The 12799-nt window shown below is 35.9% G+C and overlaps 1 protein-coding gene across 1 annotated transcript; it reads right to left on the bottom strand.

Moving 5' to 3' along the window:
• Positions 1–285: 285 nt before the first annotated feature.
• On the bottom strand, positions 286–5825 carry pofut1 (protein O-fucosyltransferase 1). Its single transcript, XM_067447329.1, has 7 exons — positions 5646–5825; positions 5377–5498; positions 4698–4880; positions 3149–3261; positions 2858–3050; positions 1222–1464; positions 286–1138 (listed from the first exon to the last, which is right to left on the bottom strand). The coding sequence occupies exons 1-7, from the start codon at positions 5782–5784 to the stop codon at positions 944–946; spliced, it is 1188 nt and encodes a 395-aa protein (XP_067303430.1). The 5' UTR covers positions 5785–5825; the 3' UTR covers positions 286–943.
• Positions 5826–12799: the final 6974 nt, after the last annotated feature.

Below are 12799 nucleotides of genomic sequence, written 5' to 3'. Positions count from 1 at the left end.
AGGATCATGAGACACTGAAAACTGTGATGTTCAAAGCTGTGATGGTCAGCTTTAGCATCACAGGAACAAATTACATTTTAAAATGTACTTTTTACTGTATCATCATCAAATAAATACAGCCTTGGTGTGCATAAGAGACTTCTTTAAAAACATAAATGTGTGTACTAACCCTATACTTTTTCCACTATACACTAGTTGAACTCAACTATTGCATTTGAGTAATATAAAGTAAAAATTGTAAATGAGTACTTATTTAAAGTAAATGGATCATAAAACCAAAGGACATAAATACACACAGAATACTGCTTGTTTTATTTATTGATAAACTAATTTGATTAATGTCATCTAAAGTTGTACAAAATTACCTAACAATTACAAACAGCTTAAAACCCTTTTAAAACATTTAAGCCATTTGCTTTCACAGACTTTCAAAAAAGGCAACTTGCATTACTGCAAGACACCAGAAAGATGATATGAAATGCATTAAATATTTTTATACAGTGGTGCATACATATATTCATTTTCAGAAATAACTGGAGCTTCCAAATTGGCTTCAATTGAAAAGTGCAATTTCTAACCGCTTACCCTTGACTAATTCTGACTTGCCCCTCTACCATAATTACTTGACCCTCACAGGGGTCAGTATCTATCCTTAAATTAGCCAGTCTATACAAACAGCCCAATACAAATATGGCATGCCATGATAAACACTCACATTTCTTTCTAGAAGAAATAGGAAGCAAGATGTTTGGTTGCTCACAGTTAAGGTAGTAGTGCAACATGGGAGATATGCAGAGTCCAGAGAAATTAAGGAATTAACTTCCCTTGTTCTCCCTTTATTTAAGTACTTGAAGTATATATCCAAATCTTCTTATGAGACACCTGAAACATGCAACACGTCAACCAGTCTTCACAGTTACAAAAATGTAACCTCTTAATTTCATTAGAGTTCCTCATTTCTTTTCCTTTTCCCTGGGTAGTCCATGCCAAAGAAGGATGAAGGTTTCCCGTGAACATCTCTCTCCCTTTTAACAAAAGCTGAGAAGGACGAAACACAGTTGCCGATGAAGTGATCGGACTGTCCGAGGATATACAGGTCGATCTGAGCAGTGTCCGGCTGCAAACTCACCACCTTCACCTGCACAAAATGTGTCAACACTATGATATTCTGTTTACTAAATCATGTTCACACATGTTTAATGCTAAAATATGAAACCTCACCTTGCCCTTGAAAAGTTTCTGAATCTCTGTGACATGCGATTCGGAGTCGGTGGCTATGTATACTGACCGAGCACTGGTGTTCTTCACCCAGAGTTTCACAGCACGACGGATCTCAGACAGATCCGGTAAACACATGGTCATGGTCAGCGGCAGCGCAGTTTGACGGTCGTATCCCACACACTGTGGAGACGCCATGAAGTGAGGACCAGTATCACCCGTCTTCAAAAGCTTGCAGGCATTTTGCTGTTTGGAATTATGATAACAATATTTAAGAGGATATAATGGATATCATTTTATTCAGGCTACATTATGGCTAAAATTCTGCACTTTTGCTGCTTTAGGAATCTCATAAAACCAGACGCATTATTTCAAATGTACCTGTGGAGTACAAATGTTAGGAATAGATTTACCATAATTTACCGAATTATATCATATCTAAATTGATATATCTGATAATATAAACTACACTGCCAAAAGTTTTGGGATGCCTGCCTTTACATGCACATGAACTTTAATGGCATCCCATTCTTAATCCGTAGGGTTTAATATGGATTAGGTCACGCTTTGCAGCTATAACAGCTTCAACTCTTCTGGGAAGACTTTCCACAGCTTTTGACTGAAGATGATTTTGGTGACTTCTGTTCACTGAAGTCAGAGCTGACCCCGCTCTGTGATTTTACGTGGCCTACCACTTCATGGCTGAGTTGATGCTGTTCCCAAATTCTTCTGCTTTGTTATTATACCACTAACAGTTGACCGTGGAAGATTTAGTAGAGAGGAAACTTCACGAATAAACTTATTGCACAGGCACACTTGAATTCACTGAGCACCTGAGAGCGACCCATTCTTTCACAAATGTTTGCATGCCTAGGGCTTGATTTTAAACAGCCGTGGCCTTCAGTGGAAGAGATTGGAACACTTGAATTCAATTATTTGGAGGGTTGTTCCAATACTTTTGACAATATAGAGTATATCTGAATTATAGTATCAAAAAATATCTGAGTTTTATTAGATTCCTAGAGCACCAATACCAAGTGCAGATTTTTTTTCTATATAATCAAATCATAGCCTGTTTATTTATATAATTGGTTATTTTATGACATCAGCATTTAATACTAATTAAGACAACAACAAAGTAAAACATTTTTTTTAAAAGGTAAATAAACAAAAAGAAAACTATTTAAGAATAAAGGATAGATAAACAGGATATATCATTTACATACATAAAGAAAATACTAAATACAGCGTTTAAAGGTTTGTGGTGGTCAGCAAGTTTTTTTATGTTTTTGGAAGTATCTTATGCTCATCAGGCTGCATTTATTTGATACAAAATACAGTAAAAAGCATGATTTTAAAATAAGTATCATTATTTCAGTGTTACATTATTTCAGTGTTACAATCACTCTATCACAGAAGTACTCAATCACATGATCCTTCAGAAATCATTCTACTATGCTGATTTGCTGCATTAGTCCATTTAATGCATGCCTGCTGTATAAAGGGATTCATTTCTAACAAGATGAAAATGAGCAGTATTGTAAAATTCTTAAGTGCACATGAGATGATAATTCTAGAAGCTTCCAGTTGTATCTGATCTTCTGAAAAACCTCTACTCACATAAATACACAGAGCTTACCCAATCAGATCCAATCCTCAGATGGATGCCCACATAGGGTCTATTTAGCAGGGTGTTGATGTGGCCTTCGGCTTCCTGTATCAGTTTGTCAGACCAAATTACATACTGCTGCAGACCAACGTGCTCCTCCAATAAAGGAAACTGCGCTGGGGCTCCTGGAAGAGCGAGAACTGGATGCTCCGTTGGGGGAAACCTGAAGAAAAAGACAGAGTTTGAGAGTGGGAAAAATAAAGTTAAGGAAGTCTGAGTGCAATTATTTTGATTGATGTGCGTGTTTCAGCCTAATCTTACCTCTTTACCCAGTGCGGCTGGTAGTAGGAGCTGAATGACAGACCTCCGAAAAGAATTGAACGGTCAAAGTCGACTCCAATATGGTCCCAGAACGGGCCGAAAGGATTTCCCTCCTGCATCAGAATCAACAGGCTGTCATTAAAAAATATTGTGGTATGAAACAAAATGCAGATCTGCTAAATATCCAATAGATGGCAGTGTTTCCATAGCATATGATGTCATTTCTCAACCTTAAAGGGATAGTTCACCCAAAAAAATTAAATGATCCCCCTCACCCTCAAGCCATCTAAGGTGTATATGACATTATTCAGACGAATACAATCGGAGTTACATAAAAAAAAAAATGTCCTGGCTCTTTCAAACATTATAACGGCAGTGAATGGCAGCCCAAAATAGTGCATGGATCGATGATCAAATTTTCAGCAGTCATTACACGGCTGTGTGGGATACTTGATTCTGTTTTGTTTTTTTTCAATCACGCATCCCAATGGTATGTTTTTCCCAGATAACAACCGCCAAAATAACACAAAACTCGTACTGGTACTAAGAGTTATCTTTTAGACTGGTACTATTTGTATGCTTAACATGTCACTCCGCTTTTGTTGACTGTCTGCAGCCATCTTGTGACTGAAAAACACTTAACCGCCATGGGTAACAAATCGAAGACTTCAGCATTCATTTCAACATATATGGCAAAAACAAATCTTATCAGCAATGGATAAAGGCTAAAAGCAGTTTGAAACTTTTTCTTCATGGAAGCTTTGCATAAGAGCTAATAAAAATTTCCGTGTATAACTTACTTGAGACAAGTAGCCATGTAGCAGGATAATGTACATCCAGACATTCCAGCCAGTTGTTATCCCAAAATAAACCCTTTCAGAGTGACGCAAGATCACTCTTTCTGAGTTTATTCAGCGATAACAACCAGCTCGATGTACATTATCTCTTACTAATAATACTTGGTTTAGCCAGGACATTTTAAAATAGAACTCCGATTGTATTTGTCTGAAAGAAGAATGTCATATACACCTAGGGTGGCTTGGGGGTGAGTAAATCATAGGGTATTGTCATTTATGGGTGAACTATCCCTTTAATACACTGTAAAAAAAATATTTAGAAAAAAAGTTACCTGGTTGCCTTAAAATTTTGAGTTTATTGAAATTACAATTTTGAGTTAATACAATGAACATTTTTTGAGATTCGACAACCTTTATTAAAATAGTATTAAAAGATTTTGTAAGCATATTGGGTAATTGTGTGTGTTTTATTTCTGATGACGCAGTGAAACATGCCAAATTGTGCTATGTTCATGATTTATTGAGTTTCTATTTATTAAACAAATTTCCTTCATTGTATCAACTCAACTTTTTTATTTCAATAAACTCAAAATTAAGGCAACCAGGTTAGTTACTTTTTAAAGTTAAACCAACAAAACATTTTTACAGTGTATACATGTCTACAGTGTAAAGTGCATAAACCGACAGTATTTTGCATTGCAATCGTCAACAATTGCACTCCAAGCACCTTGAGGAATGAACAGCCATGTTACCTTCATCGGACAGCTCTTTTTGTCCAGGCTCCTGGGAGAGGCCGACTCGAAGCAGTAGGCGACTCTCTGACCACGGGGCCAGTGCTTAGGAGCCAAGTGCTTCATGAAGTCCTCCAAACTCACCATACGGTGGTACTGCTTCACTGGCTCCAACTGGAAATACTCACTGTATGGGACGTGCACCTGTTGGAGAGAAACAGGAGTCTACCATATATTATCAATAAATTGTACTGTCCCCTATTGAACTATTAGTGACAGCTGGTCATTATGTGGTTCCTCATCCTCTATGTTTCTAAACCAGCTGGTAAACAGAAAGGTGTTGGTCCAAGACGTCATACCAGTTTGGAACAACTCATAATTTGAATGAACCTATGTTGTTATTGCTAACTAAAGCAGTTTTTGTTAATTTAAATAAAGTTAAAACTAAATAAAGTATTAATTGCAGCATAAAATACAAAAGAACAAATGAATATATACAAAAATAAACAGAATAAATTATATAATTGAATGTAAATTATATTAAAGTAACATTGGTTTCAAACCAGATAATGATCAACTCACACCCAGCTATAACCCAGCAACTGTGTCACTCCCAAAACCCCACCAGCTTATGCTGGACTTTCCAAAAGGGTACATGGATATTTGAAATGTGCAGTCAAAGTAGTGTGTTTTGTTTTACGTTTTTAAAAGGGGGTGAGTGATGGCGGTAAACAATCCACGGCGGAACCGCGAGTGTTCTGTTAAGCATTTTAGCAAAAGCCAGTGATCCGAGAAAATGGTCCACTTGGTTTCCAAACCGACCTAAAGACGAACATACAACATAAATATGTTTATTATTCCAACAGAAAACAGACAGATACGGCCGCTTTATATCTGTAGCTTTGCTTCTAAAGGAAGAGTGTGTGTGGATGAGCTGTAAATGTCTCCGATGTGTTATGCTCTCGTTACCCATGCACGGGCAGTACAGAATGTATCCGTTTTCATCCCACGTCACGCCTGTAGCGTCGATAAAAAAGTTCAGAGAATGGAATGTTACATGCAAATAAGTCACAATGAAAAGTTTCAGAAGCTTTGGTCTCGCCGCCATCGCTGATCATTCGCTATCCCACAATGCACTGCGATGATAATGTTAACCCTTCATATCCGTGTTCATATCCCGCCTGCAGATTTTTTGGCACAAGAGTCCGGTCAAAATTGTAAAATAAAAAAAATAAAAAATAAAAAAAAATAAATAAATTAAAAAATATATATATATATATATATATATATATATATATATATATATATATATATATATATATATATATATATATATATATATATATATATATATATATATATATATATATATATATATATATGTGTGTGTGTGTGTGTGTGTGTGTGTGTGTGTGTGTGTGTGTGTGTGTGTGTGTGTGTGTGTGGTAAACTAGCACATTGTTAATACAAATGTACACATGATTTTAGCACGTTTATTGGTACCATAGCCCAAAATAATTTAAATATGTTTAAACCAGCTTATTGAAATTGTGATAATTAAGAGTAGGCTATATGCATTTGGAGAACTTTAAAGGCACGATATGTAGACATAATGACCCACGTACACCCATTTACTGACATTTAAATGCAATTTAAAGGGGTGATTAATTGAGAAATCAACTTTCCCTTGAGCTTTTGATATATAAAAGGTCATGGGGTAATATAAAAATACCCTCTAAGTTTCAGTGCTGAAAACTTCCTTGTTAGTCAAAGAAAAGCTTTTATAGATACCAGGCTCAGCAAACGATCTTGTGCTTCATTCTTATGTCATAGCACTACAAAACACCGTCTCTACAGCGCGTCTAAACCAGTAGCCTCGCCCACTGACTCTTGGAGGTGATCGGCTAGTGCTAGATAGCCAACAATAAATAGAAGAAGATAGCAAGATATATATATATTTTTTTAAATGAAGTTCTAGCTCACGTGGGGAAGTTCACTTCAGTTCACTGCAGAATTGTTTGTAAACAAATCTCCAGTCGATGCTGGATTTGGATCCGACAGGAATGGTGCAACACAGTTTTATATGTAATAGTATTGCGTTGTTATAGATTGTTTTGCTTATGTGTACATGTCTAACAGAACATACCTGTAGTATGCTGGACGCAGACACGTATGGGCCAGGGCTCACAAAGCCCAGCAGGTTGATGAATCTCATAATATTCTGTTCTTGATCTGTGCTGTTGTCTCTCGAGTCTCGACTTGACATTTGAAGGGTGGCACGCGCACACGTGTGTTTGTTCATGCAGTTTTTTCTTGTATCGACCGATCTTGCGTACTATGTGTAATATAAAAATAATAGTAATAATTAATCGCGGGTGGATGAGAAATAAATCATTGTGTTTGTTTAAAAAAGACGTTTACGAGCCCTGTGATTGAGAAAATCCTTCTGGTTGCCGCTTCTCCCTCAATCTCTCCTCTCTCATGTGAACTGACAGGGGAGCTGAAGCTCATTAAATATGCAAATCTTATCCAATCCTAGCCGTGGGCGTTTACTTCCAAGTCTCCAGTGAGTCACGCCTATCAAAACTCAGCGTTAAGGAGAGAGCCTCAAAACCAGTGTAGAAAATAGCCTATTACTTATTAGTTATGATGTTTTTGATTATAAAAACCACACGAACATCATTAGTTGACCTCAGACAACAGTATAAAAAGTTCATGACACCTTTAATGCTGCAGTCCATAAGTTTTGCTTCTTTGTCGCCATCTCTGTTTGCAACCTGCATTTGCAGTTATTTGCAGAATTATCTTTACATGGGTCGGGCATTGGCAAGGATCGGCTCCTCAGCGTGGATTAATCTAATGTTTTTAGGAGTAATATGTGTAGTAATATGTGTAGGCTGGATACTCTTCTTCAGAAGATCCGGAAAATGCCATCTGAACAACATGTCTGCCACTTTGGTTCTGACCAACTGAGGAAAAATAATATTACAATAAATCGTGCTACCAACAGTGATTAAATCTAACAATCGCTTGGCTCATATCGCATCATACTGTGCAAATTATTGTTATTGTTATATTTTGTTCTCGGATGGTTTATGTTAAAAACATCAGCATTGGGTGACTGTGTATTTTGTGTGTATTAGCATTACCTCTAAATTTCCATTTCCATACATTCTACTCTTTTGCTTTTGACTACAGGTTAATCTCCAGTTGTCCAAGGAAAGCTACCAGTACCATCGTCACAAGCTTACCGTTGTGAATCAAGCTAAGGTAAGAGATGGTTTTAAACACTGGCTGGTTATGTACAACATTTTATTTTGGATCAATTTTATCCCCAAAAAATTACGGATGGCATCTTTAAGCACAAAATAAAATGAAACAGAAATAGTGTTTACACATAACTTTTCCCCAAGTTTTCCACAAGAGTCGGTCAGAGCGGTATTATTTTTTTGTTTGTTTGTTTGTAACAAGACAACCAACTTTTTTTCAATAGCCTTTAAATAGTTTGGATGCCAATAACTGTGTTTAAGCATTTTCTTTATTGCACCTGATTTATAAAAGTGAAAAAGAAAATACCATTCTTTGCTTTTGCTTTGTCTGATGTGTATTGTTGGATATTTTATTCAAAACTCAAAAAGTGTTGAGTTGATGAGCAATGCAATCTTTTATTAGCTTTGCAGAAGAAACTCATTACTTCTGTCAGAAGAATCTGTTATTTACTCAAAAGTGACTCATACGTGAGCCATTGATTGCACTGAATGGATGTCACATGCTGAGTGTTGTATTCTGAATTAGAACAAAAAGCCTTTACTGTAACTATGTATCTCAATAGTTTAGACTTTAGAGTCAATAAACTAGCAAATATAAAAGAACAAACATACACATCTCCCCCAAGGACAGTTTCACATATAGTACACACACTGTCAAAAGACGTTGGCTTCTCAGTTCGTTTTCTCATTCTAGAGTACGAACATTACTTTTAAAGGTATTTTTGTCACTTGCATATTATTGATGTGTTTTATGTTTATAGCTTGTAAAAAATAACTATGCTTAATTATATTGAATGTACACTTGTACTTTAAATCTTAAGCTTATTTTTGTGTTAAAAAGGTGTAAAAAATTAAATAATATGTAATATATAAAATTAAAGTACTTAATCATAATTGTAGTGTGTTATTTCATATGACTTTACTAAGTTTGTACATTTAACATGCAACTTCACCATTACAAAATCGTAATTACAAATATATTTAAATACATACTAATGATACTGAAGTATATTTTAGTCTGCCATAAATGCTTGTCAGTCCATTCGGCAGTATACTTTAATCATATTTCATATAAAGTAGAAGTAATTATGAAATTACATATAAAGATGTACTTAATTCTAAGTTAAGTGGGTCAAAAACACCCTTAAGTAATTTAATTTCATAAATGTGAAGCTCAACTGGTGAGTGCTGGTGATTGAATATGGGATATAGGATAATAATGTGATATACCATAAATGAAAAAGAGTCCATGCCTAATCCAAAGCTCTTTTATCAAAACCCGTCATTAGAAGCAACATATGTGTGCAACATGGTCACACTCCATCCCCCTCCATGGGAATTCACACACGCACTCCACATGGCTAAAAATGGACCTGCATGTACTGATTGATTTGAGTGGGTACGTACATGTGGTACTGCCATTGAATCAATGTAAAACATGTAAATTGGACACTCGCACCGTAAAGTGATGCGCTTGGTACCTATAAGTTCACTGAGTGATAATAACCATTGTCACTGATGCAACAAGCAGGAGCGACTTTTGCGGGAAATTTGATAATGTCAAACCGAACTGGGCCTGCATAGACCGATATCGCTGAGAGATCAGGGCTGCGTTTCAGTTGATCATGGAGACCATTTAATGCTTTTGGGAAACACAGTAAGGTTTTGTAAACTGTCTCAGTATATGTATTTTGTCCATACAATAAAAGCGGTCAAATGTTGACTGTTGATATTTTATAGACAAAAACAGTTGAAACAGTTGACAATTAAACAGGTTTGGAAGATACATGAAGTTAGTAGTAATTTAAAGTATCAGTACTCTATAAAGGTGAGTTAATGAAACTAGTTACTGTATGTAAGTATCTTTTTGGCTTCTTTTTAGTGTGATCATTAAGGATATTAGCAACTTTTACTCTGGATTTGACTGGATTTTTGAATAAGTAAATATGATCAAAAATGGCTGTAAAAATATAAATCTGCATTGTTTATACTTTTGATATTGTATTAAAAATAAAATAAAAAAATCCAACCTTTCATTGAAGTAAAATAATTGAAAATGGGGGGTAAATCACATCATGAATGGTTTTCTCCAAAAAACGTTGGCCACAATTGTTGGTACCCCTATAATTTGTTATGAGTAAAATATCTCTAAAGTATATTTAAATTAATATTTACATTGTTTAGCACACCAGTGTGACAAGGAACATGAACTTGTCCAGCTATGATGTCTTGTTTCACAGGAGTATAAATATAAGGAGGCACAAAAGCCAAATTCCCTTAATCATTCATCACAATGATGTTGTTTGGGAGGGTTTCAAGAAAAATTCGTCTTGCTCATCCAGAAACAAACTCAGCATATTCAGTGGTCAGACACGACTGGAAATTCAAAAGGGACTGCGTTCTGTGTTCAGATGAAACTATAAAAAGACAACAACAAATCTACCATGGGTTTGGTGCAAACAGGGATAAAAAGTACCCCCTGTCCATGGCTAAAAATACCACTGGATCTTTAATGCTGAGGGACTATTTTTTTGCTGGAGGTCCTGGACATCTTGTTCAGAGACATGGTGTATCATGGATTCTAGCAAATACCAAAAGATAAAAAAATCTAAACCTGATGGATTCTGCTAGAAATCTTATAATGGGCCATGGTTGGCTCTTCCATCAGAACAACAATCCAAAACAAACATCAAAATCAACACACAAATGTGTCACTGAACACAAAACGAAGCCTCTTACATTCAGTTTCCTGACCTGAACCCTGTAGATAATGATTGGCTGAATTAAAGAGAAGAAGTGCCAGCATGTCTCTGGGATTCTGAAGGATCTGGAGAGATTTGGAGGAATGGTCTCTGATTTCTTGTCAGGTGTTCTCCAAACTCATCAGACATTATAGAAGATGACTCAGAGCTGTTATCTTGGAAAAAGGAGGTTGCAAAAATATTTAATAAAAGTATGCCAACAATTGCGGCCGACGTGTTTTGGAGAAAAGCATTTATTTCATAATGTGATTTACCCCTTCAATTCTTTTACTTTACTGAAAGGTTAGATTTTTTTTAATAAAAGATCAAAGGGATAAACAATTCAGAATTCTTTTTTGCAGTCATATTTGATCATATTTACTAGGGGTACCAACAATTTTGACCACCACTACTCCAGTACATTTGTCATGATCAATGCAGTTACTACATGGCACCTAACTTTTGGAGTGGCTGAGAACGATGACAAAGATGTTGTGCGCTAGTTTGCGCATAACATACGTCATGACCAAAAGTTAGCTATTGTTTATGACAGATGCAGAGTGGCTCTGGGCAGATCCAATCATTTAACCTTCAACAGAGTACCACCTTCAAGGAAGTTCACGCCTGTCAATGGAGAGTGGCCTACTCTCTGTACAAATGAAATGTACAAGAGTCCGGTAGGACCAGGCTTGTAGGCTTATAGGGCAGTGATTTCGTATTATTACGATTGCATCATTTTAGCATGGTGGATTTTTGTCCATATTTTGATTAATTATGATCACTTGGGAATGTTGTCGTTGTTTGGTCAGAAGGAATCGTTCCAGATTAAAGGCCGCCACTGGACAGAAACCTCTCAGATTTCATCCAAAATATCTTCCTGAAGATGAACGAAAGTCTTAGGGGTTTGGAACGAAATGTGGGCGGTAAATGATGACATCATTTTCATTTTTGGGTGATTAATCCCTTCACTGTAAAAAATTATATAGCAAAAAAGTTACCTGGTTGCCTTAAAATTTTGAGTTCATTGAAATTAAAATTTTGAGTTAATACAATGAACATTTTTTGAGATTCAACAACCTTTATTAAAATATTATTAAAAGATTTTGTAAGCATATTGGGTAATTGTGTGTGTTTTAATTCTGATGACGCAGTGAAAGATGCAAAATTGTGCTATTTTCATGATTTATCAAATTTTTTATGTGGTTCAGATACAATAATATTTTGAGTTTCTATTTATTAAACACATTTCCTTCATTGTATCAACTCAAATTTTTAATTTCAATAAACTCACAATTTTAAGGCAACCAGGTTACTTACTTTTTTAAGTTAAACCAACAAAAACCAACAAATTTGTTTTACAGTGTTTAAGTACTCCTCAAATCAGGTACTCTCAGGAGCGTCGGACTGGGGGGGGGGGGGGGGGGTTCTATACATACATATACATTAATCAGGCTTATTTTGTTTATGTTTTAAGTGTTTTTTATGATAAAAATGCAATACCTTGGTATCACTATGGTATTTGGTACGGGGGCCCAGAGAGATGGTTTGTACCCAGGGCCCAAAATTTGCTGCTACGCCGCTGGGTACTCTAAGTACTCATTAAAATTGGTGAGTTGTAATGGATTTAGTTTCACTGTAAGGTATATCTTTTACTCAAGTATGGTTTTCAGGTACTGCATGATGGTGAGTAAATGAGAGACTTTTCATTTTTAGGTGAACTTTCCCTTTAAAAGGAAATGTGCAGTCATTACTTCTAGGGGGCTATCTGTTTTTTGAAGAAAAGAAAAAAAAACGGTTTGAAACCAGTAATTTTTCATATTAAATAACATTTTAACAAATAAAACCAGTTAAATGTATTTTATTTTTTACAATGATCATTGTTTTTGATGTACCTACCGGCAGGTTATCACCGATGCAACATGGACAAGCATATCAGGAGCGACTTCTGTAGGAAACATGATAATGTCCAACTGAACATGGTCAGGTCAGTAGATCGCTATCTCTGAATGACCAGTAGGGGTTTGGTGGGCAAACCGTTAAGACCGCAAGTTCTCGTACCACTTGTGTGTTTCTGTGTTTGTGTGTGTGTGTGTGTGTGTGTGTGTGTGGTGGG

The sequence above is a fragment of the Pseudorasbora parva genome, chromosome 6, assembly GCF_024679245.1.
Source record: "Pseudorasbora parva isolate DD20220531a chromosome 6, ASM2467924v1, whole genome shotgun sequence".
NCBI lineage: Eukaryota > Metazoa > Chordata > Actinopteri > Cypriniformes > Gobionidae > Pseudorasbora > Pseudorasbora parva.
This window is presented reverse-complemented; position numbering and strand designations above follow the sequence as displayed.

Bases quoted from the DNA above. Each gene is read 5' to 3' on its own strand.
- pofut1 (XM_067447329.1), bottom strand. From the start codon at position 5,784: ATGGCGGCGAGACCAAAGCTTCTGAAACTTTTCATTGTGACTTATTTG. The intron at 5,499-5,645 runs GTAACGAGAGCA...GTTCGTCTTTAG, and splicing joins TCTGTACTGCCCGTGCATGG to GTCGGTTTGGAAACCAAGTG. The intron at 4,881-5,376 runs GTAAAACAAAAC...TCTCTCCAACAG, and splicing joins ACTCACCCCCTTTTAAAAAC to GTGCACGTCCCATACAGTGA.